This window comes from Chiloscyllium punctatum, chromosome 14 (assembly GCF_047496795.1).
Source record: "Chiloscyllium punctatum isolate Juve2018m chromosome 14, sChiPun1.3, whole genome shotgun sequence".
Taxonomy (NCBI): domain Eukaryota; kingdom Metazoa; phylum Chordata; class Chondrichthyes; order Orectolobiformes; family Hemiscylliidae; genus Chiloscyllium; species Chiloscyllium punctatum.
In genome coordinates this window covers 3,960,473-3,986,704 of record NC_092752.1, presented here as the reverse complement: position 1 = coordinate 3,986,704, position 26,232 = coordinate 3,960,473, and the positions used below count along the sequence as shown (strand labels likewise).

The window sequence follows — 26,232 nt, the reverse complement described above, 5'->3', positions numbered from 1 at the left end:
TAAGTCTGATCACCTCGATCAAACCTCCCCAGACCCTCCTTGCTCTGAAGAGACATGTCTCTAGTCTGAAGCCCTCATCCTTTGGACCATTCCAATGAACATTCTCTCAATTTCTCCAAGACTTTGACATTTTCCCCAAACATGCAGCTGGTTTGGAAAAGATTTTTTTTTAAAAGTTTAACACAACTTCACTCAAACAATGGTCAGACTGTCAGTAGGTGGGTCACTACCTGTGTTTGTTCATTAAATCATGGCAGAGTCTGGGGGAGGGATCTAAGACCATGGTTGTGTACAGATGATGTAAACAATCTGAATATTGTAATATTTCCAAATTTGTTGATGATCTGTTGTTGAACAAAGATCCTTGGGGTGTAGGTTCATTGTTCCTTGAAAGTGGAGTTGCAGGTAGATAGGATAGTGAAGAAGGCGTTTGGTATGCTTTCCTTTATTGGTCAGAGTATTGAGTACAGGAGTTGGGAGGTCATGTTGCAGCTGTACAGGATGTTGGTGAGGCCACTTTTGGAGTACAAGGTGATCTGTTATAATGCGTGTTTCGTTAACACAATCGACAAATTGGGGATACTGTTTCTAAAGCGCAAATTTTTAAAATGTGTGTTGGCTGTAACGTGATTACATCGCCAACACTTTAAACGCTGTTTCTAAAGTACGATCTTTCAATAACACGGGGTTGTACAATAACGTAGCCATCATGTTATCAAAGAGCTACCGGTACTGCATTCAGTTCTGCTCTCCTTCCTTCAGGTTGTGAAACTTGAAAGGGTTCAGAAAAGATTTACAAGGATGTTACCAGGTTTGGAGGATTTGAGCTACAGGAAGAGGCTGAATAGGCTGGGGTTGTTTTCCCTGTCGTGTTGGAGACTGAGGTTATAGAGGTTTACAGAATTATGAGGGGCATGGATAGGATAAATAGACAAGGTCTTTTCCCTGGGGCGGAAGAGTCCAGAACTAGAGGGCATAGGTTTAGGGTGAGAGGGGAAAGATATGAAAGAGACCTAAGGGGCAACTTTTTCACACAGAGGGTGGTACGTGTCTGGAATGAACTGCCAGAGGAAGTGGTGGAGGCTGGTACAATTACAACATTTAAGAGGCATTTGGATGGGTATATGAATAGGAAGGGTTTGGAGGGATATGGGCCAGGTGCTGGCAGGCGGGACTAGATGGGGTTGGGATATCTGGTCGGCATGGACGGGTTGGGCCGAAGGGTCTGTTTTCGTGCTGTATGTCTCTATGACTCTATGAATTGAAGTTGGATAAGGTAAATCGTGCGGATGGCGCGAGAAGCCTTCAACAGGATGTGAACAAGCAATGGGAATGAGCTCAAACATGTCCGATGGAATGGAATGTGAATAAATGCAAAGTTATTCACATTGGTGGAGAAAACAGAAAGACAGGATATTTCTTAATTGCTGAGAGTTTGGAAAGTGAAGATTTCTAAAGGAGTCTAGGTGTTCTTGTCCACAAGTGTCTGAAAGCAAGTGTGCAGCTGCAACAAGGAATTGGAAGGACAAGTACTAATTGGCTTCCATTTCCAGGGGATTTGAGTACAGGAGTAACAATGTTTTGCTGAAGTTCTGTCAGGCCATGGTGAGACTGCAGCTGCAATGTTACATGCACTTTTGGGCTCCTTATGTAATGAAGGATGCACTCACCACAGATGGAGGCCAGCAGGGATTCTCTAGATTAATCCTTGCAACCGCGGTCCTATGAGGAGACTGGGTCTGTATTTGATGGAGTTTCAAAGAATGTGAGGTGATTGTTTTGAAACTTACAAAATTCTTACAGGATGTGGATCATAGAATCCCTACAGTGTGGAAACAGGCTATTCAGCCCATGAAGTCCATACCAACCCCTTGATGAGCATCCCACCCAGACCCACCTCCTTGTCACTCTGCATTCCCCATAGCTAACCCACCCAGCCTGTACACACAGGGTAATTCAGCATGGCCAATCCACCCTAACCTGTCCATCATTGGATTGTGGGAGGAAACAGGAGCACCCAGAGGAAACCCATGCAGACACGGGGAGAATGTGCAAACTCCACACAGTCAGTCGCCTGAGGGTGGAATCAACCCTGGGTCCCTGGCACTGTGAGGCAGCAGTGCTAACCACTGAACCACCTATGGGATGGTGCATCTAGGACCAGGGAAAATAATCTCAGGGGTAGGCCCTTTAAGCTGGAGATGATGAGGATTTCCTTCACTCAGAGGGTGGTGAATTTTCTAGCCCAGAGAAGTGTGGAAGCTCAGACATTGAGCAGCTTCAAGGCTGACATCGCGAAGTTTCTGGGGACTAATGACATGGAGGGATACGGAGACAGTGTGGGGAAAATATGGCTGAAGGGATGATCAGCTTTGGTCTGAATGGTGGGCCATGCTAAATGGACTGAGTGGCTACTCCTGTTCCTGAGTACCGGCCTCCATGCCCTTTTAAAATGATCACTTAACAAATCACTTAACAGACCCAGTCTCCTCACATTTAAACAACACTTTTATGTTGTAAAAGGTCAAAAGGCTCTTCACAGAGGTGTGTCCTGGCCAGTATTCATTCCTTAAGCAGCATCACTGAACACTCGCTTGCTGTGTAAAAGCTGGTTAATGTATTTACTACATTACAACAATGATTACAGTTCAGAAATACCTCCACCCTGTCTGGAAAAATAACCCTGAGCTTCCAGTTGCCTGCCACCACAACACACCACTGTGTTCCTCGATCAACGTCTCTGTCTCAGGCCTTCTGCAGTGTCCCAGTGAGGCTCGGTGTCAGCTGGAGGAGAAGCTCCTCACTTTCTCCCTGGAGCCCTTATAGGCCTCAGAACTCAACATTCAGTTTAACAATTTTAGAACGTGACACATTCCTTCACGTTCATTACCCAGGGCCTGTATTTCCTGCTCAGCCAACACATCTTTAACCAGTTTCCAGTCGCCATACCACATGACGTTTCTTTTCCTCTCACCTTATTGTCAACAATCCCTGTGTTTGCCTCTCTAATTTCTGTCTCTCTCTCAGCATCTTTTCCATTTATTCTATTCACTCCTTCCTTAACCATACCCCTCTAACCCAAAAGCCCCTCCCTACCCCATAGCTGCTATTACTTCTAAAGAAAGGTCACTGGACTCAAAACGGAGGAGACAGTGAGGCCTGCAGATGCTGGAGATTGAGAGAGTGGTGCTGGAAAAGCACAGTAGGTCAGGCAGCATCCGAGGAGCAGGAGAGTCAACGTTTCGGGCCAGAGCCCTTCATCAGGGAACCCTGCTCCTCGGATGCTGCCTGACCTGTTGTGCTTTTCCAGAAACACGCTCTCGACACTGGACTCAAAACGTTAACTCTGTTGCTCTCTCTACAGATGCTGCCAGACTTGCTGAGTTTCTCCAGCAGTTTCTGTTCTCGTTTCAGAAGAGCCTTTATTGGTTATATCAGGAAAAAGGCCACCACGCTCCTACCAGACCATAGGGAGTATTCTGTCATTAGGTTCTAGATTATAGCGGTGCTGGAAAAGCACAGCAGTTCAGGCAGCATCCGAGGAGCAGGAACATCGATGTTTAGGGCAAAAGCCCTTCATCAGGAATAGAGGCAGTGAGCCTGAAGAGTGGAGAGATAAATAAGAGGAGGGTGGGGATGGGGAGAAAGTAGGATAGAGTACAATAGGTGAGTGGGGGTGGGGTTGAAGGTGATAGGTCAGAGAAGAGGATGGGGGAAGGTAGCAAAGAGTACAATGGGTGAATGGGGGTGGGGTTGAAGGTGATAGGTCAGAGAGGAGGGTGGAGTGGATAGGTGGAAAGGAAGATAGGCCGGTAGGACAGGTCATGGGGACGGTGCTGAGCTGGAAGGTTGGAGCTGGGGTGAGGTGGGGGAAGGGGAAATGAGGAAACTGGTGAAGTCCACATTGATGCCCCGGGGTTGAAGTGTTCCGAGGAGGAGGATGAGGTGTTCACCTATTCTGTCATTAGGGAGAACCAAACGATGGGGGTTTAACCTGAGGGTCACCGTGCCTCAGGGCGAGGTTGAGAAGGAGCATCCTTCATGGTAACCTCAGCTGGTGCAGGAATTGAACCCACACTATCGGTATCACTCTGTTTTCAAACCAGTTTACCAAGCTGAAGCAACCCTCCCATTGTTGTCTCTGAAGCACTTTGTGATGTGTGGTGATCTTGAGAGACATGACTGAAAACCTTTAAAAGATGAAATTGTGATGGTTAGCTCATAGTGTTACCTGAGGGAGTGTCACCTGTTAATGTTCTTTGTACTACGCTGCCAGGAAATGTGTTAAAGAAATTCCTTGCTCACCTTGAACCAGTATGAAACAATTCCTTTGGTCAACTAATCGTTTAGTTTGGGAGGTGCCCAAGAAACGAATTCCACTGATGAGCCAGCCTGCTGTGAAGCAGGCAATCATGTATAGGCAACTGCAGAAATCGCTGCAAGTCACAGGAAGCCCTTTGTTATTTTAATGAAAATTCCTCTGTGCTGCGTAACCACAGATGCTGAGCTTTGAAGTGAATGTCAGGTTATTTCACCTCAGGCTCTGGACTGGGGGCATGTGGTAGTGTACTTCCATAGGCTCTGACGTTGTCCTCTCCTGACAGATCTATAAATACGAGCGCAGCAGCAAGTAACAACACAACAGAGGGAAAGAGGGAATGCTCCTGAGTGAAAGTGAGGTGAGAATGAGAATGGAGTCTGTCACTGGACAATCTTTCATCACACTGAGTGGTAAGGCACAGTTCATATTGCACTTGCGTGGATTTCTCTTTATCTGAACAACTTTTTAATCCTTCAGTCACCTCCAGAGGTATGCTGCGATATGGGAATTATCAGTTCTCTAACCCACAAGGGAGAATTAGAGAGAGCTCAGAGCTGTGGAGTACATGTCATTCTCATCTTCACACAACAGAATGAGGGGAGTTCATAGGAACAAGTTTGTGTGTGTGTGTGTCTGTCTATGTGCCTGTGTCTGTGTGTGCATGTGTGTGTGTTTGTGTGTGTGTCTGTGTGAGTGTCTTTGTGTGTGAGAGAATGTGTGCATGTGTGTGTGTGCCTGTGTGTGCATGAGAGTATATGTGTCTGTGTGTGTATGAAAATGATTGTGTGTTTGAGTGTGTGTGTGTGTGTGTGTGTGCATCTGTTGGTGTGTATGAATGAGTATGAGAGTGGGCTGCTGTGAGTGAGTGTGTGACTGAGTGAGTGTTTGAGTGTTAAGTATGTGTATATGAGTATGTGTGTGTGTATGGTTGAGTGAGAGTGAGTGTTTGTGTGTGTCTGTGTGTGAGAGAGGCAGTGTGTGTTTGTGCGTGTGTATCTGTGTGTGAGAAAGAGAGTGTGTCTGTGTATGTGTATGGGTCTGTGTATCTGTGTGTGTGAGAAAGAGAGTGTGTGTGTGTGTGTGTGTGTGTGTATTCAGAAATGTGATCCAAGGTTCCTGAGCCAGTCAGAGTGAATGAAAGTCATTTTGGGGTGTTCCTGAGATGTGATACTTCAGTGAATGTGAGAGACTGGAGAACCTGGGATTGTTGTCCCGGGAGCAGAGCTGGTTAAAGGGAGATTTTAAGAGAGATGTTCAGAATCATGAAGGATTTTATTGAAGCAAATAAGAAAGAGCAGTTTGCTCTGACCAGAGGTCAGAAAATGTGGAGAAGTAAATTGAAGGCATTGGAGAAAAGAATCAGACAAAAGATAAGAACAATATTTTAACAGATCAGTTATTGTGATCTGGAATGTGCTGCCAGAACCGGTGGCGAATGCAGATTAAATAATGAATTTTAGAAATGGGGATGTAGAGCAAGATTGACGAAGGAGAGGTTTGTAGGGTTAGGGAGAGAGAACAAGGAGGTGGGATCAATTGACCAGTCGAATTACAGAGAGCCAGTATAGGACTGATGGGCCGAATAGTTTTCTTTGGTGTAAAATTCTCGACAGAGTCAATTTCATTCATCAGTGGGAGGATCTACACATTCCATTCACAGGTGGTTCAGAATAATTCAGCTTGTTAGTTATTTATTTAAATACAGTAGGAACAAGTGATGCCAGAGTCAATGTCTACAGTAAAGAATGTCACCCAATGTTGCTGCTGAATATGAGGAAAGTTAGGGTGGCCTCAAGGATCTTTAGACATGGTGGTAATGTCCTTACCTCTGGACAAGGATGCGTGAGTTCACATCCCACTGCACAGAGCATTTATCATAAGATGTTTGAACAGCTTAATTTAAAGAAAATTATCTTTGGGTAAATCACATAGGAGGTAGGGTCAGTGCTGAGGGAGTGCCGCACTGTCTGAGGGTCAGTGCTGAGGGAGTGTCGCACTGTCGGAGGGTCAGTGCTGAGGGAGTGTCGCACTGTCGGAGGGTCAGTGCTGAGGGAGTGTCGCACTGTCGGAGGGTCAGTGCTGAGGGAGCGCCGCACTGTCAGAAGGTCAGTGCTGAGGGAGTGTCGCACTGTCGGAGGGTCAGTGCTGAGGGAGTGCCGCACTGTCAGAGGGTCAGTGCTGAGGGAGTGTCGCACTGTCGGAGGGTCAGTGCTGAGGGAGTGCCGCACTGTCAGAGGGTCAGTGCTGAGGGAGTGTCGCACTGTCGGAGGGTCAGTGCTGAGGGAGTGCCGCACTGTCAGAGGGTCAATGCTGAGGGAGTGTCGCACTGTCAGAGAGTCAGTGCTGAGGGAGTGCCGCACTGTCAGAGGGTCACTGCTGAGGGAGTGCCGCACTATCGGAGGGTCAGTGCTGAGGGACTGTCGCACTGTCAGAGGGTCAGTGCTGAGGGAGTGCCGCACTGTCGGAGGGTCAGTGCTGAGGGACTGTCGCACTGTCGGAGGGTCAGTGCTGAGGGACTGTCGCACTGTCAGAGGGTCAGTATTGACGGAGTGCTGTACTTTCAGGGAGGTCAAGCAACTGCTACCAGTGGTTGGGCAAAGGAGGTGAAGACCAGTGTGAGAGATCAGAATTTGAGAAACTATCTTAGTCGGTATTTCAGAATTATGTCGACTGTACAAGTGGAAACAGGCCATTCAGCCCAACTCAGCCAGGCTGTGTTTACACTCTATATCTGCCTCCTCCAGCTTGTCTTTATGTCACCCTCTCAACGTTTATTCCTTCCCCTCACACTTCTCCATAAAGGTATCTGTCATAATCAGCTCAACCACTCCCTAGAGCAGTACATTTCAAACTCTCACCACTCTTTGGGTGAAGAACCTTTTCCTGAATTGTTTGCATATTTTATAGTTTTGGCAGCAGTTCTGAGGGAGGGTACAGAGATGTGGAGAGAGTAGAACACAAGGCTGAGAATTTTAAGCGCAGTGTTTTGTCAGAGTGGGAGAGACAGTGTCCAGATGGGGCTCATTGTGACGATGGATATTAGCAGCAGAGTTCAGAGGATGGAGAATGCCCCAAAGAGGACTGGAGTCGACCATTCATGTACCACCTACAAACAACCCAGCATAGTCTGTCACTCATTCCATTTTGATTCTATTCATTTTTCATTCTGTTCCCAGTAATTTTTGCTGCGGCTGTTGCACCGAGTGAATTGACTGAAGTGCCCTTCACTGAATCCCTCCACACCCCTGGTGTGTCTGAAAATACATCAGCTACGCTGGAGCCTATCACAGGAGAGCACAGAGGTAAGCTACAATCACCTTCCAGCCTGAATACACTGGCTTTGCTTTGGTGGCAAGAGTCTTGTCTTCAATCATTTAAAAATGAATAACTTTTCCATTCTACAGATACAACTGTAGTTCTTTGATGAGCTGTATTATGAAGGTATATCCTCACTGGTTATAGTGAGGATCCAGAGATTCTAGTTTTAAATACAGAATCACCTTTCATTAATTGTAGATTAGTCCCAGCACCATCCACAGATTTACTCACCAGATCCAGCTATTGCTAACACTCACATTGACAATAATTTTATTTCTATGATATGAGGAAGACAGTGTGTTGGTGCCACACTGAGTGACTGAGTTAGACTGCGATGTGAGGGGCTCAGCCCACAAAGGAGTACAGGAAGCTTTCTCTCCATTGTACAGAGGTGCCTGAGAGACACCAGTCTGCAGGAGTGCAGTGAGATAAGGAGGGAAGCGTGGCCTCTGTAAATTCCCACAGCCCGTGCAGAATTTGAAACCACACTATAAAATCAGACAGTTCAGAAGAGAGCCTTCAGCCCATTGAGTCTGTGCTGGCAAACTACACTAAATCTACTCTTTCCAGCACGTGGCCCATGGCCTTGAATGTTGTGTGCTCATCCAAATACGTGTTAAAGGTTGTGAGGTTTCTTGCCTCAACTCCTCTCCCAGGCAGTGCATCCCAGACCCCTGCCACCCACAGGGAGAAAGAAAAATTCCACAACTCGCTCCAAGCCTCAGCAGGTCATAGATTCAAATCCCACTTCAGGCACTTCAATATGAAATCCATTGTGACACTCCCAGCGTGAGAGTCTTTCAGATGTGAGATGACTGAGACTCCATTTACCCTCCCAGGGGTAACTGTGGAAGGTGCCATTGCACCATTTCAAAGATGAGTAGGAGAGCTCTCTCTGAAGTCCTGGGCTAACATCGCTGAATACTGCAGAAAAAGATGAAAATACTCGGCAAGTCTGACAGCGTCTGTACTGAGAAAAACAGAGTTAATGCTCAAGGTCAACGGCCTCTGTCAGGCTTGCTGAGCACTATTTTTTACAAAAACGGGGTATCTGGTCATGATCATGTTGTGGGATCTTGCTGTGCACAGACTGACGGCGGTAATTCCTAGTGCTTTGCAATTGTTCTAAGATTGTGAAAAGACAGGATGGATAAAAATAAACTGTTCCCACTGGTTGGGGATTAGGGACATGTCACTCAGGAGAGATGTTAGAAGGCACTGCTACACACAAAGGGAACTCTCTTCCAAAAACAGCAGTGGATGCTGAACCAGTTGTTAATTTTAAATCTGAGATAGATAAAGTTTTGTTGAGCATGTGTATTGGGGATATGGATGAAAGGCAGGTATATGCAGTTAGGTTGCAGATCAACCATAAATAGTGGGAGAGAATCGATGGGCTGAATGGAAGTGTGAAATTAATGCAAACCTTTCTTTTCCTTTTGTAAACGTAAGGACAATTCCATCCAACCTTTTGATAACACAAGGTGTCACAGGACCAGCCTGTGTAGCGTTAGTGTGGATAGCTTTGCCATGCCAGCTCAGGACTTGTAAAGACCAGCAGAGGAGGTGCTGGACTCACAGGACAATACTTTTGGTCAATGGGTAAAATGATCAGAGTGACAGTTTGCAGTAAAGTGATCCCCCCTCTCCCCCCCTTCAGGGATGTAGGTGTCATTGACAAGACTGACATAGATCGACCATCCCGATCTGTACCTGATCTGAGTGTGTTGCTCAGCTATTTCTGAGGGCAGGTTAGGAGACAGCCACATCGATGTGGGTCTGTACACCAGACCAGGTAAGGACTGTCTGTGTGGAGTTTGCACATTTTCCCTGTGTCTGTGTGGGTTTCCTCTGGGTGCTCCAGAGGTGTGTAGGTTAGGTGGATTGACCCTGGGGAATGCAGGGTTACAGGGATAGAGAAGGGGTGTGGGTATGAATGGGATGGTCTTCAGAAGGTCAGTGTGGACCTGATGGGCTGAATGGCCTGCTTCCATACTTCAGGGGTTCTATGATTTAATCTATTGTCACAGTAATAAATTGTAAACTCCACTCGCTACCATCCTGGGATTTGAACTCTTGGCCACAGAACCGACCTGTGGATTAGTAGATCTAGTGACATTACTAAACATGGTGAGTTTTGTGGCTTGTCTTTATCCAGAGAGCGGTGAGAAGCTGGAACTCTTCAAAGTGAAGAAAAGCAATGCATTTCAGACAAAGCTGGATGAACACATGAGGGAGAAAGGAACCAAGGCTCATGGTGATTGGCTGGAATGAGGTCATGTGGGAGTAGACTCATGTGCATTAAGTAGTATCAGCCAGAGGGGCCAAATGGCCTGCTTGGCAAGTTCTATATGAACAAAGCACTCATTAGAGATCAGAGTTGTCCATTAGAATTGTTAGGAAACGTTTAGGGGTCTGGAGCCACTTCCACCTTAAACTGGAACTTATCGGTGAGCACAACATCACTGTAACAGGGAGCTGATTTGATCTTTTGCACACTAACATCACTCTGAGCAGAATCCTGGAGTCTATGTGCTAATAATGTGATGTGGGAAAGCACCATTGGCTGACTGAGATATTTATAGAAACGTTGGATGTTAATTGCATTCCTTGATGATGAGCAGTTCCCACAATAACAGCAACAACTTGCTTTTCAAAACTGCCCAGAGAGTAGCTGAAGGTACCCAACAGTAATCCAGTACAACACCGAATGGTATAAGGAGACTGGGGATCACATACTTGGTCATAGAGTCAGAGAGCCACTGAGCACAGAAACAGACCCTTCAGTCCTACCAGTCCATGCCAACCCTAATCCCAAACTAAAGTAGTCCCACCTGCCTGCGTTAGGCCCTTGTCCCTCCAAACATATCCCTTCTATTCATGTCAAGGTTAGGTTTAAGGAACATTTTAAATGGAGAGACATAGAAAGTCAGAGATGTTTAGGCAGGGAATTAAATTACTTACAGTGTGGAAACAGGCCCTTCGGCCCAACAAGTCCATACCGACCCACTGAAGCGGGCCCACCCAGACCCATTCCCCTACATTTTACCCTTGCACCTAACACTACGGGCAATTTAGCATGGCCAATTCACCTGACCTGCACATCTTTGGACTGTGGGAGGAAACCAGAGCACCCAGAGGAAACCCACGCAGACACGGGGAGAATGTGCAAACTCCACACAGTCAGTCACCTGAGATAGGAATTGAACCCGGGTCTCTGGTGCTATGAGGCAGCAGTGCTAACCACTGGGCCACCGTGCCGCCCACTTTTTGATCTTAGCTCCCAGGCAGCTGGAAGTAAGGCAGTCAATGGTGAGGCAATGGAAATTGTGAATGTTCATCAAAGGAGTGTCAAAATCTCAGGGGATAAGGTCGTGAGAGGTTAGCGAGAGATAGAGAGGGATGAGGAATAGAACAGAAATATTGGATTGACCATTCAGTCTGTCAAGCCTATACCACCATCCAAATCAAATATAGCTTCAAATGCCTTTTATCCACCCCATCCCCAGAACTCCGTACATGATTGGGTAATCAGAAATCTATCAATCTCTACTCTAAACATCCTCATTGTGTGAGCTTCCACAGCCCCCTGTAAAAGAGTGAATTTGAAAGGTAGGAGAAAGTGAGGACTGCAGATGCTGGAGATCAGAGTCGAGAGTGTGGTGCTAGAAAAGCACAGCAGGTCAGGCAGCACCTGAGGAGCAGGAGAATTGACATTTCGGGCATTAGCCCTTCATCGGGAATCTGAAAGGTGTCAACTGTCTGAATCTGAGATCAAGGAGCAGGTCGTTCAATGTTAAAATATATTTAGCCATGAATTTCATGTCCTTGATGATTATAACCTTTTACTGTTTGATACAGTCATCTTCATTGTACAGCCCAGGCTTCAGTACCTCATGACCATTCTCATAACGCACTGGTGTAGTGATTATCGGGGAATATGTAGGGATGTAGAGGAGAGGTTACTGACTGGTGGGGTAGTATTGAAGGCTGAGTGGCTGTGCTGCTTGTGTGATAAGACATGATGTATCAGCAGAGAAATTTGAGCATGCAAAATATATTTAACCTACCACACGATGTTTCTTAAAGAGCAGTATGGGGATGTGTCCCATCTCCAAAATGCAGCAACTCACTGTGGCTCCTTCAACACCACACAGACTCCAATAGGTGAAGAAAGCAGCTCATTGATTATCTTCTCAAGGGTCATTAAGGATGGTCAACAAATGCTGCTTTCTTTAGCAATATGCCATGAATGAATTAAAGACAGGTTCGCTGGAGTACAGTGTGAAGGTAAAGGATAATGCTTGTTGGCACAGAGTCCCTGGTTTGCCGCTGAGAGATTGTCCCGAGCTCAAGAATCTGCTGAAAGAACAGAGAAGATGCTGGCGATTCTAAAGTGCTGATCACAGACTCAGGATGTCCCTGAGCAAAGCCAATAGGACAGCCTGGCTGATGAAGGGCTTATGCTCGAAATGTTCACTCTCCTGCTCCTCAGATGTTGCTTAACCTGTTGTGCTTTTCCAGCGCCACACTCTTCGACGCTGACTCTCCAGCGTCTGCAATCTTCCCTTTCTCCCAGGACAGCCTGGCTGTGCAGTCATGCAGAAAATTGCAACTGCCCTTTTGTGCACAGCAGGATCCCACAAAGGGCAATGTGATAATGATGAGGAAATCTGTCTTCATTGATGAAGGTTGAATATTGGACATGACACTAAGGGAGAGCTTTGAAGCAGTGCCATGGGATCTGAGATGGTAAATGGGGCCTTGGTTTCATTTTCGACAGAGCAGCTGTCCTTTAGTGTCGCACTGGAAGTGTCAGTCCCTAATTTATGATCAAGAATGAGTATTTATTTCTCTTCTTGCTTTTTTTGAATTTGTCTTGCTCAGAGTTCAGGTAAGGGCATTTGAAATCGATTCAATGGGAACTTTCTAAAGTAATTGAGATAATTATCCGAAAAGGAAAACAATACCAGGCTGTGGACAAAGAATGAAGGGTGAAGGTGGTGTTTGGTATGCTTGCCTTTATTGGTCAGAGTATTGAGTACTGGAGTTGGGAGGTCATGTTGCGGCTGTACTGGACATTGGTTAGGCCACTTTTGGAATATTGTGTGCAGTTCTGGTCCCCTTCCTATCGGAAAGATGTTGTGAAATTTGAAAGGGTTCAGAAAAGATTTACAAGGATGTTGCCGGGGTTGGAGGGTTTGAGCTACAGGGAGAGGCTGAACAGGCTGGGGCTGTTTTCCCTGGAGCGTCGGAGGCTGAGGGGTGACTTTAAAGAGGTTTATAAAATCATGTATAGGGTAAACAGACAAGGCCTTTTCCCTGGGGTGGGGGTGTCCAGAAATAGAGGGCACAGGTTTAGGATGAGAGAGGAAAGATATAAAAGAGACCTCAGGGGCAACTTTTTCACACAGAGGGTGGTGCGTGTATGGAATGAGCTGCCAGAGGAAGTGGTGGAAGCTGGTACAATGACATCATCTGGCTGTGTATGCAAATTGGAAGAGTTTAGAGGGATATGGGCCAAGTACTGGCAAACGGGACTAGATTAATTTAGGATATCTGGTTGGCATGGACTAATTGGACTGAAAGATCTGTTTCTGTGCTGTACATCTCTATGACTCTATGACTATCACTAAGAGGATAGTTCTTTGAAAGAACCAGTACCATGAGAATGGACCAAATGGTCTCCTTCTGTGATCTTTTATTCTATATTAAGAACATAGGGAATTATGAACGAAGACATTTCTTCCTCACCAATGTAAACTCCAACAGCTTCTCTGAAAGCAGTTCTGTGTGTGGAAATGTACCCTGTGCAAAATATTTCACATCCCTGTCTGGGTTTCCAGCATCAGCTTTTCCCCCATCTCCTCTGCTCATGACCCTCACTGACCTGAGACAACTATACATGGATTACAACATGCTCACCCTTGTGTTCAAATTCCCTGTGGTCTCACCTCTCCCTATCTCTGTCACCACCTCCAGCCCCTACATCCCTCCTCCAGCCTGAACAACCCTTCCCTATCTCTGTCACCTCCTCCAGCCCGAACACCCCCTCCTTATCTTTGTAACCTCCTTCAGCCCCAACATCCCTCTCTATCTCTATAACCCCCTCCAGCCCTAGACCTGTAACCGCCTCAAGCGTGTACACCCTCCCTATCTCTGTACCTACTCCAGGCCCTATACCTCTCCCTGTCTCCGTTACCCCCTCCAGCCTGCTATCCTCATCCCTCTGTCACTGCATTTCCTTAAATTCTAGATTCAGGAGTGTCCCTGAGTTGCATCATCCCACCATTGGTGGTCCTCCCATTGACTGTTTGGGCACTGAGCTCTCCCCCTCCTGCGCCCCTACCTCTGCCTCTCTTATCTCCTGTGATATACACCCTTAAACCTACTTCTTTCATCAATCTTTGGCTACTTCTCTTCATACTGATTTATAACTTGCTCAGCAATACTCATTTGAAATTCCTTAGGACCTTCTGCCATGTTTGAGATGCTATGTAAATGCCAGTTGTTGTTGAATTTTGCTGACCTCACATTTCTCCATTGAATAGGTAATCCTGAGACACCGAAAACGTTGAGAGTGAGGCAGCAGTGTTACGAAGGTGGTCAGAGTTATTGTATGAATGGTGACTGTAGGTACCATGAAGATCAGGATCAAATCACCAATTATCGCATCTGTGTGTAAGTCAACAAGACTCTTAGTTTATTTTTTTAACCACATTTAAAACTCAGAGTTGGCATATTTTGTTGGAAGAGAAGGTTAATCAATTTCTCTAAGGATTGTCCAAGAATTAGACATTATTCATGGACAATGTAGGGAGCAAAATGGGCTGGGTGTGGAATTGTATGAACATTACTAGATTATGAAACTTTTAAGAAAATAGATTATTTGACGTTTTGTTTTAACAGGGAGGAAGGGAGGGGAGAAAGGACTGTTTTAATGAGAGTTGGGGGGGGGCGGCGGGCAAGCAAGGAAACAGACAAAGGACATGATTACCCCAGGGACGGTGGGGGGAAAATGGGGGTGGGGGGGAGGGTGTGAGGGGAGGACAAGGGGGACCTTTGTTGAGGCACAATGGAGAAAAGTGAGAGCTTTTGATTCCACTCGCGGGAATCTGCCCAGGCAGAATTAGCAGAGGCATTTTCAAACACTGAAACAAACAAAGAGAGCACTGGAGAAACTCAGGTGGTCTGGCTGTGTCCGTGGAGAGAAAGCAGAGTTAGCACCTTGTGTCCGGTATAACTCTTAGACGATAAGACCATGAGAAATAGGAACAGGATTGGGCTGTTCAGCCCCTTGAGTTGAAAAGGATGGTGTTGTAAAAGCACAGCAGGTCAGGCAGCATCTGAGGAGCAGGAGAGTCAACGTTTCGAGCATAAGCTCTTCATCGGGAATGAAGGGGCAGCCCAAGGGTGCTGAGAGATAAATGAGAGGGTATGGGGCTGGGGGGTGGGTAGCTGGGAATGCGATAGGTAAATGAAGGTGGGGAGTGAAGGTGATAGGTCAGAGAGGAGGGTGGGGCAGACAGGTGGGAAAGAAGATTGACAGGTAGGACAGTTCAGAAGGGTGGTGCTGAGTTGCAAGGTTAGACCTGGCATAAGTTGGCTGGAGGAGAAATGAGGTGAAATTGACATTGATGCCGTGTGGTTGGTGATTCCCAAGGAGGAAAATGAGGTGTTCTCCAGGCATCAGGTGGCTAGAGTTTGGCGGTGAGGAGGCCCAGGACTTGCAACTTGCGAAACATTTCAAAGAATGTCTCTGGGACACCCGCACTAACCAACCACCCCCCTCGCCGTGGCTGAACACTTTAACTCCCCCTCCCAAGGACATACAAGTCCTGGGCCTCCTCCACCACCAAACCCTTACCACCTGATGCCTGGAGGAAGAACACCTCATCTGCCTCCTTGGAACCCTCCAACCACACGGCATCCATGTCAATTTCATCAGTCTCCTCATTTCCCCAACTCCAACCTTATGCCAGATCCAACCTTCCAATTTGGCACCACCCTCCTGAACTGTCCTACCTGTCCATCTTCCTTCCCACCTGTCTGCCCCACCCTCCTCTCTGACCTATCACCTTCACCCCCCACCTTCATCTACCTATCACATTCCCAGCTACCTTCCCCTCAGCTCCAACCCCCTCTCATTTACCTCTCAGCCCCCTTGCTCCACCCCCATTCCTGTTGAAAAGCTAATGCTGACTCTCCTGCTCTTCAGATGCTGCCTGACCTGCTGTGTTTTTCCAGCACCACACTCTCGACTCTGATCTCCAGCATCTGCAGGCCTCACCTTCTCCTTTCGGCCCTTCGAGCCTGTTCCACCAATCAACAGGATCGGGGCTGATCTGACATTGCTCACATCCACTTTCCTGCCCTTTCCCTATTCCCCCCAATTCCCTGACTAATCAAGAATCTCTCCCTGTCAGCCTTAAATATACACGAGGACTCTGCCCCCACACCTCCCAGTGGCCAGGAGTTCCAAAGATTCACAACTCTCGAGAGAAGGAATTCCCCTTCATCTCTGTCTGAAATGGGTGCATCCTTATTCTGAGATTCCAGAGGTACTGATTGAAATGGTGATATGTAAATGATCAAACAGGACATGCAGATTTAGCGATGCTGATAACGTTGCAGACAGGATCTAGACTATACATTCCACCTGATTATGGTCTTGTCAAAGCCGATGAAGACTAAAAGCATTTACACATGATTCACTGGATGCACTATATTTCCCAAGTGTGAATTAGTTTCAAAGTCACCTGTCCATTACCTTCCTTAGAACTAAGTTAAAAACCACACAACACCAGGTTATAGGTAAAAACAATGACTGCAGATGCTGGAAACCAGAGTCTAGATTAGACTGGTGCTGGAAAAGCACAGCAGGTCAGGTAGCATCCAAGAAGCAGGACAATCGACGTTTCGGGCAAAAGCCTTTCATCAGGAATAAAGGAACAGGAACAGCTCTAATCTTGATGAAGGGCTTTTGCCCGAAACGTTGATTTTCCTGCTCCTTGGACGCTGCCTGACCTGCTGTGCTTTTCCAGCACCACTCTAATCTAAACACCAGGTTTTAGTCCAACAGGTTTATTCAGAAGCACTAGCTTTTGGAGCACTCTGAAAGCTAGTGCTTCCGAATAAACCTGTTGGACTATAACCTGGTGTGATGTGGTTTTTAACTTTGTCCAGCCCAGTCCAACACCAGCATCTCTACATCATTCCTTAGAATAGGTGTTGTGTTTTAGTTGAGTTATTTCAAGTTGTCCAAGTATAATCACCCAAATAGCGGGGGTGGGATAAGACAGCATTCCAATCATCACAATCTGCCAGATAACCTGCAACGAAACCTGCCAAGGCAAGGCTGAGATATGGTCTGATAGAGGTACGAATATTATGAAAGGTTTTAACAGGAAAGACAGAGAGAAAACATTTACAGCAGTGGGGGAGACCGAAGCGAGGGGTCATTAATATGAGAGAGTGGTAGATAAACCCAGTGGAGAATTCAGGAGAAACCTGTTCACCACAGAGTGATGAGAATGTGGAACACACTCCCCTCCCACAGGGAGTGGTCAGTGAAAGCTGGATTGATCCATGAAGAATGGAAGGATATGCCGATAGGGTGAAATAAATGGCATGAGAGAAGCTTACACTGGGCACAAGTACTGTCAAGGAAATGTTGGGCTGTTTCCACACTGTGGGGATTTGAAAAAAAGGATTCAGAATACTCGACCTGAGTATGTTCCTCAGGGAACCACGCCGATTATTTTGTGTCAATGCATTCGGGATTTGTGTCTGGTTCTGGGATCTACACAGTTTAGCAAGGATTTGAAGTTGGTGCAGGGGAGATTTACTAAGATAGGGATGCAGAACTTGAATGATGTGGAGAAACTGGGGAAGCTGAGATTGTTTGCCTTAGAGAAGAGAAGTTTCAGGGAGATTTCATAAAGTTGTTCAGAATTATGAAGGGTGTTGGTAGAGTAATGATAGTAAAAATGATTCCACTGGAAGGAGGGTCAGTAGATAGAAGACACAGATTGATGATGGTTAGCCAAAGAACCAGAGTAGAGTTGAGGAGATTTTGCTTTCAGTTGTTGTGATCAGGAGCACAAGGGCAGTGAAAGCAGATTCAACACAAACTTTCAAAAGGAAAATCAAATAAATTCATGGAAAGGGGAAAAAAAGCTGTAAAGTTTATTGAGGAGGAGAAAGGACAGCGGATTAATTGGATTGCTCTTTTAAAGAGCTGGTACAGGCACAAAGGGATGAATGGCCTCCCTCTGTCATAAGATCAACAAGTAATTGCATCATCCTGACGCTGTCTGGTCAGCCAGATTCATGTGTGACTGTGGTGGGAACCCACAGACATTGTTCTGTCCTGACTGTACCCAAGCAATGAGGAATGTTCTGGTGTCACACAAATATCCTGATCCCTTCTCTCCAGATGTGAAATGTCTTCAGTAAGAGTGGAAGGCCATGAGTCATCAACATGGTAAAAGTTGTTTAGTGGATGGAGTACAATAGCAGCTCATTAATTAAACAGGGTATTAGTGAGACTGGATCTGGAGCCCTGTGCACTGTACTGCTCCCATACTTACAGACGGATATTCATGTGTTGGACGCAGCTCAGAGCAGGTTTCCCAGACTAATCCCTGGAATGTGGGGATTGCCTGATGAGGAAAGGCTGGACAGGCTAAGACCTATATCCTCTGGAGTTTAGAAGAGACAGAGGAGACTTTATTGAAACATTTCAGATCCTGAGGGACCCTGACCAGGTGGATGTGGAAAGGACGGTTCCACTTGTGGGAGAGTCTAGGGTCAGAGTTAAAAATGGGGGTCATATAAAATAGAGATAAGGGATTTTATTTCTCAGAGGGTTGTGAGTGTTTGGAATTCCCTTCCTCAAAAGGCAGTGGGTGCAGAATCTGTAAATATTTTTAAGGCTGAGATGGATAGATTCCTAATGACCAAGGGGATATACAGAAATGTAGAGTTGAGGTTCAAATCAGATCAGAGAGAATCATATTGAATGGTGGGGCAGGTTCGAAGGGCCAATGGCCTCTACACCCATATGTTTGTATCACCGTGGCAAACCCAAGTTGTATACCTCAACTAAAACAACAATGTATGAAGTCAGAAGAACAGTAACTGCACAGCGGGGAGGCTATTCAGCCCATCACACACTTGGCAGTGCTCAACAGAGCAATGTAGTCAGTCCTATCCCCTCCCACTGCCCACTGTCCCCTTCACCCTTTCAATACCCCTATTATTTTATTTCCCTCATGTGTCCATTCAGATCCCTTTCAGAATTTGTAACTGTCCGTGTTCCAGCACCCTCATAGACAGAACATTCCGGATCATTACTATTGCCACCTGCAATAAATTCGTCCTCACTTATATCTCTTACCTGATTTTTAAATCTGTGTCCCTAATCCTCATGCAATCATCTGTGGAGGCAGGTTTAAACTTGTCATAACCTTGTGCACCTTTTTCACATCTCCCTGTCAATCTCCTTCACTCCATGGTCCCAGTACCAGAGACCCCAAACTCACCTTGTGGCTAAATCCCCCAGTAAAGCTCCCTCACATACCATCAACATGCATTTATATAGTGCCTGAGATATAACGAAACATCTTCACAGCACTGGTAATGATTGGAAACTTGATGTCAAATCCCATCAGGAGATATTAGAGAGATCTCTGAAAGGTCAATAAAAAAGGTTGTGTTTAAAGGTTTGGAGAGTTTACGGCTGAGTCATTGAAGGAACAAATAAAATTGAGGGTATGCAAGGGGCTGGAATTGGGAAATCACAAAAGCTTGGAATTTGATAGGGCTGGTGAAAAGATGGGAATGTGCCCATTCAGCCCATCCGGTCTGCACTGCCAATCAATCAGATCAATGCTGATCGTCCACCTCAACACCACTTTCCTACAGTCACCATATTCCTTAATGTCTTTAGTCTTTAGAAACCTACAGATTCCTGTCCTGATGATTGAGCTTCCACAGCACTCTGGGCTGGAGAATTACAAAGATTTCCAGCCTGCTGAATGAAAGAATTCCTCCTCATCCCAGTCTTAAATGGCAAACTCATTCTCCTGAGATTATTTTCCCTGGTTTTAGACACACCAGCCCGGGGAAACATCCCATTGATATTCAGCCTGTCCCAGACTGAAAGAATTCTTTTGAGGTTTAATGAGGTCACTTCTCTCTCTTCAAAACTCTTGAGAGTAAGGTAGACGCAGAAACCCTCACAACAGGGATGAGGTATTTAGATGTGTGCTGGAAAATGGGATTAGAACAGTCTAGTGCTTGGTATTGGCTGGTGCAGATGTGATGGGCTGAAAGATTTTTGCTGAGCTGTAAATCTCTGGCATATGGAATGAACTTCCTGAGGAAGTGGTGGATGTGGGTACAATTACAATGTTTAAAATACATTAGGTTAAATACATGAATAGGAAAGGTTTGGAGAGACAAGGGCCAGGAACAGGCAGGTGGGACCAGTTTAGTTTGGGATTATGTTCAGCATGGACTGGTTGGGCTGAAGGGTCTGTTTAGGTGCTGTATGACTCTAATACAGACCCAGCGCTGGAAACTGCTGTCTTTACCCAGTCTGGTCCATTTGTGTCTCCAGACCTACAGTGATTTCATCAGGGATGGTCCAGCCAGCAACACGCGCCTCCTGTGATGGAATTAAAACTGAAAATTCCTCAAGTGGGAGTCGGGGAATTGAAACATTAACTCTGCTTTCTCCAGCAGTTTCTGTTTCAGATTTCCAGCAGACTCAGCAAGCAATTGTACTATTTCCAAATTTGTTGAAGACACAAACCTAGATTGGAACACAGACAGAAATTGCTGGAGAAACTCGGCAGGTCAGGCAGCATCTGATGAGAGTAATCAATTACTTAATTAATTAATTAATTAATAGACATGTTGACTGAGACTAGTAGGGCGTGTTAGCGATTTTAAAACTAAGACGGGTGAATAGGTTCAATTTGCAAATCAGTGAGGTTCTTAGTGAAACTGGGTGTGGAGCTGATAGATTGCCTGAATTTCCGGCTTCCCGATGTTCCCTCTGATTGCATTGTTCTCAGTCCAGAATATTTCAGGTGGAGATTTAATCAAACTGTTCAAAATGATGAAAGGTATTTTTACAGAATCTCTTCTGTTCCACCTTCCAGTTGTAAACCAGGCTACATGGGAGAGAGGTGTGAGCACCTCACGCTAACGACTCACACTAGCCTGGAATCGGAACGATACTTATACATCTCCATCGCCATTGGGATTGGCTTGGTCTTCAGTGGTCTCACTGTCCTTCTTTACTACTGCTGTCGAAACAGGTAAGCTCAAAGAGAAGAAACTTGCATTTATATAGTGCCTTTCTCTCCCTCAGGAGGTCCTGAACCTTTTCAAAGCCATTAATATACCTCAGGAAGCATAGTCACAGGTGTGTTGGATTAACCAAGGCAGCCAATTTACACATCGCAAGAGCCCATTGTAATCCAGTTATTGTTGTCTGGAGGCTGAGAGTTGACCAACAGACAAGGAGGACCACTCTCCTCCTCTTCTTCGGCCGAGTGGCTGTAAGATGTCTTGTGTCCAACTTGTGAGGGGGTCTACAACCCTTTCATGTCTTTGTGCTGCTTCAGGTCTGGCCTCGATAGGCTGAAAGGCCTGCTCCTGTTCCTATGTCTCTTGAGCAACCCCAATTTTACTCAGTCTATCACTGGTGGCTGTCAGCTGCCTTGAATTCCCACTTGACACCTGCTGACGACCTGCCCTCTGTTCCTAAGACACCTCTCCTGGCCTGGTGTCATAAAGCTGCCTGGTCCACCTCACCCTAGTTCCAAACTTCCAGCTCAGTAACTGTCCCCATGACTTGTCCGGACTTGTCCTACCTGCCTATCTCCTTTTCCACCTATCCACTCCACCCTCTCCTCCCTGACCTATCACCTTCATCCCCTCCCCCACTCACCCATTGTACTCTATGCTACTCTCTTCCCACCCCCACCCTCCTCTAGCTTATCTCTCCACGCTTCAGGCTCACTGCCTTTATTCCTGATGAAGGGCTTTTGCCCGAAACGTCGATTTCGAAGCTACTTGGATGCTGCCTGAACTGCTGTGCTCTTCCAGCACCACTAATTCAGAATTTGATAATCTCTGGTGAAGAGTGTGACGTTTTATCATGTTAAAGGAATACAACACTTCTGTTCTGTTAGATCATTCATTTAGTGGTTGGTAGAAATATTATGGCCCAGAAGGAGTGTGTTCAGTACTGGCTCTCTAAGTGAGTTCTCACTTTCCATTGAACAAGGAGGTTGGGCTGGGGCTCCAAGTGAATGGCCTCACAGGCACTTCATTTTCCATTCTTCCCTCTTTCCTCATCTCCAATGGATGTCCAGGCTTGGTCACCGTTTAAAAATGATTCATAAAGAAAAGACATGAGAGACAGGGAAAGGGAGGTTTTAGAAGGAAGGTAGAGAACAAATGCTTTAGTTTCAGGCACAGAGTTGTTTTGTGTAAGGAGAGGTGCTGGAGAATTACTTGGAGCAGAGGAAGATAATGGGGATGGGGGGGAGCAGGAGAATGGGGATGGGCGAGAGGGCAGGAGAGTGGGGATGGGGAGGGAGCAGGAGAGTGGGGATGGGGGAGGGAGCAGGAGAGTGGGGATGGGGGAGAGGGCAGGAGAGTGGAGATGAGGGAGGGGGCAGGAGAGTGGAGATGGGGGAGGGGGCAGGAGAGTGGGGATGGGGGAGGGAGCAGGAGAGTGGGGATGGGGGAGAGGGCAGGAGAGTGGGGATGGGGGAGGGAGCAGGACAGTGGGGATGGGGGAGGGAGCAGGACAGTGGGGATGGGGGAGGGAGGAGGAGAATGGGAATGGGGGAGGGAGCAGGAGAGTGGGGATGGGGGAGGGGGCAGGAGAGTGGGGATGGGGGAGGGAGCAGGACAGTGGGGATGGGGGAGGGAGGAGGAGAATGGGAATGGGGGAGGGAGCAGGAGAGTGGGGATGGGGGAGGGAGGAGGAGAATGGGAATGGGGGAGGGAGCAGGAGAGTGGGGATGGGGGAGGGAGGAGGAGAATGGGAATGGGGGAGGAAGTAGGAGAGTGGGATGGGGGAGGGGGCAGGACAGTGGGGATGGGGGAGGGAGCAGGACAGTGTGGATGGGGAGGGAGCAGGACAGTGGGGATGGGGGAGAGGGCAGGAGAGTGGGGATGGGGGAGAGGGCAGGATAGAGGGGTTGCATTTCGGGGCTGCCACTAGCAATGTGTTGGGCCGAGCAGCCTCCATTGCTGGTTACTGTTTTCCCTTCAGCATTGTGACAGTGGTTGTACTTGTTTGCAGGTGTCAGAAATCGAAGTCAATGTATAACAAATGCTGTGAGGAGGCGAGAGTTTGACCTTCTCTGTGACTGAGTCCATGACCAGTGAGAAAATAATCCTTGGTGCTTTTATTGACGAACGGCATTGAGCTTTGGTGAAACTTCTTCAACACCAAGAAATAACTTGCAAGAGACCTCTGTCTGTTTGTGTCAACATGATGTACTTTCATAGCCCTTGAAGAACAAAGCAGAGCATGACTTGTTGGATTTGTGGCCTTGAGCTCCTTAGTCAATGCAGTGATATTTAAGAAGGTCCTATGTCAGTAACGATGAGACTAATTACAGTCTGCACACCAACTTCAAACAGCAGGCTGACTGCCCAAAACAACCCTCACCCAGGTTCCTTTCCTGGTCATGTTGGTCACAGAAGGAGACTCGGTCCAGATTGAAACCGGTTCCCAAACACGATCTGCCCATTCTGCCAGAAAGCCCACTTTTGGGTTTCTGTTGGATGAGACTGACTTTTTGAGGCCTAAGGTTTGCTTTCCAGTTGCCATGTGTCACCTGACCCCTTGCTCCTCGTGGACTGAAGAGAAAACAACCAAAGCTCCGCCTACAGAATCCTGAAGATGTAACACAACAGGATGGCCGTCAGCCCAGAAACACTCAAAGTGCTGAGCCAGGGAAAATGGTATAAGAAGAGACCATTCAACCCATCAAACCACTTCCCTCCAATCATTTAGATAATGATCTGTGTCTTAAGTCCAGCTAGCACAGTCCCCTCACCCCCTTGTTTCCATAGTCCTTAAGACCCTTACCCAATAAAGGTTTTGCCAATTTTGGTTCTGAAATTTGCAACTGACCTCCAAACCCTCTGACCTCCAAACTCTTTGTGGGAGAGTTAATGTAACAGCGAACGAGCAGTCACAGGAACTGGAGTGAGTTGGAGAGAGAAAGGTTTCTGAGCAAGTAAGAGAGCCAGGAATAGAGGAAGGGGAGGAAAGAACAGATGGAATGTTAGGGTTAAGGTAAGGGTTAGGGCTAGGCTTAGGGTTAGGAAGTTAAAAAACACACAACACTATGTTATAGTCCAACAGGTTTATTTGGAAGCACTAGCTTTCAGAGCGACGCTCCTTCGTCAGTGGTTGTTGCTCCAAAAGCTAGTGCTTCCAAATGAACCTGTTCATGTAAAACCTGATGTTGTGTAGTTTTTAACTTTGTACACCCCAGTCCAACCGGCTCTTCCAAATCATTAATCTTAGGGTTAGGATTAAGATTAGGATTTGGGGTGCAATAGGATGGAAAACCTGAAAAATTAAACGCTAAAGGGATAATGTTGCAAGGCGACAAGAGATGAACAGGTCAAATGAAGAACTGCAAGGTGATTCCAGGGTCCAGAGGAGGTGTAAAGAACAAGAGTAAGATTGTCACCAACAGCAAACACAAACAGACTCTCTCTGGTCTATCCTACGAAACCTTGAATAGATTACCCATTAAAGCCAGTACTTGGGGTCAGAGGTGATAGGGTCTTGTGGGGCCCTGGAGCTGCATGGTGAGTCTCCCAGCTGCAGGGACCAAGTGGTCTCCCTCTGCAATGAGATCCTGGGATGGACTAAGGATGGAGCTGGGTAACTGCTGTCCTCGTTTCCATCTCCAACAGCATGTCCGAAACCCTTCAAACACTGTGGAAGTTTCTCTCCTTGCTCCTGACTGGTGGTTGCTGAGCCTGAACACAGGAGTGTAACTGTCACCTCAGTATTTGACTGAAATAACTTCCCTCTTCTTCACACCCTCTGTCGTCCTTTCCTGTACAGACAGAGAACTTACTGCCTCACACTCAATCAAACTGAAGACCATGATAACTTACAAAAACAACACAAATGAAATTGTCAACAAACTTCATGCATTGTCAATATTTATTCATTGGAAAAATATAATTTATTTCTATTAAATGTAGAATCAATTAAAAATGTAATAACTACATCACAATGTGTTTGTAGTAATATTCTTGGAAAATTGAATTATGTTTGAATGAACAGTATTTACATCATGGAACTGATATCTATTGTGGACTCTATTGTTTTCATAGGTTTTAAATCAATAATGTCATTTACTCAATGTCTCTAGTCGATCTTGAATATTGCAGTTCTTCTTGAACTGCCACAATCTACTAAACATCAAAAATGGGAACACCTTAGGCCATTCGGCCCCATTGTTGCTGCTTTGCCCATTCATTATGCTTATGGCTGATCATGCAACTCAGTGCCCTGTTCTCCCAATAGTCCTGGCTGCCTTTAAAATCTGAAAATGTTTCAATCTCTTTCTTGAACATATTTAGTGACTTGCAGTAAAGAATTCCAGTGGTTCATTATCTTTAATCTCAGAATAAAAGGGCACCAGTTTCAGACGGAGATGAGGAGGAATTTCTTCTCTCAGAGGGTTGGGAGTCTTTGGAACTCCTTACTGTTGTGGGGGCAAGGTCTTTGTGTGTATTTAAGGCTGAGAGAGAGAGATTCCTGGTCAGTCGGGTAATCAGGGGTTATGGAGAAAGGGCAGGAAAGTGGATGTGAGGAATGTCAGAGCAGCTCCGATCTTATTGAATGGTGGAGCAGGTTCGAGCACCTACTCCTGCTCCTGTTTTGTGTGGTCTTATAGGTTTGAGTTAACAATGTTTTCCTTAGCTCAGTCCTAAATGGTGTACCATGTATCCTGAGACTGTGAGCCCTGGTTCCAGACTCCCCAAACAGGGGAATCCTCCTCTCTACATGAATCTGTCCAGGCCTGTGAGAATTTTATACGTTTCAATCTGATCCTCTCACATCTTTCTAAACTCTAGTGAGTACATGACCAGTTGGGCAAAGGTGCAGCCACAGTGCTGTCTCATGACACAGCTCCAGGGTTTGTACTTTGTGACACTGAAGGAGTGGGTGATACATGTTCAGCATCCAATCGGACAAGGTGATCGAGTTGTTATTTCACTGGTGCCTCGTTACCCCCTGCACTGTTTTCAGTTCACCCTGTCAGCAAGTTACACTGAGGGGGGGCTGGGGAAATTCAGACAACTGGTATAGCTCAATATCCCACTAAACTGTTTACATAGAGTCATACAGCAAGGATACAGACCCTTCAATCCAACCCGTCCATGCCGACCAGATATCTTAAATTAATCTAGTTCCATTTGCCTGCACTTGGCCCATATCCCTCCAAACCCTTCCTATTCATGTACCCATCCAGATGCCTCTTAAATGCTGTAATTGTACCAACCTCCACCACTTCCTCTGG

General features: G+C 46.4%; 1 protein-coding gene across 2 annotated transcripts; it reads left to right on the top strand.

Annotated features, from left to right (window-relative positions):
• Positions 1-4,564: 4,564 nt before the first annotated feature.
• Positions 4,565-24,900, top strand: LOC140485554 (epigen-like). 2 transcript variants are annotated; one of them, XM_072583775.1, is made up of 5 exons: positions 4,565-4,731; positions 7,498-7,623; positions 14,191-14,320; positions 20,812-20,970; positions 22,974-24,900. In XM_072583775.1, exons 1-5 carry the CDS (start codon positions 4,659-4,661, stop codon positions 23,026-23,028), a joined length of 543 nt encoding a protein of 180 aa, XP_072439876.1. In that variant the 5' UTR covers positions 4,565-4,658; the 3' UTR covers positions 23,029-24,900. The 2 variants fall into 2 exon arrangements, with proteins under 2 accessions (XP_072439876.1, XP_072439877.1); XM_072583776.1 differs by lacking the exon at positions 4,565-4,731 and adding an exon at positions 6,068-6,163.
• The last annotated feature ends 1,332 nt before the right edge of the window (positions 24,901-26,232 follow it).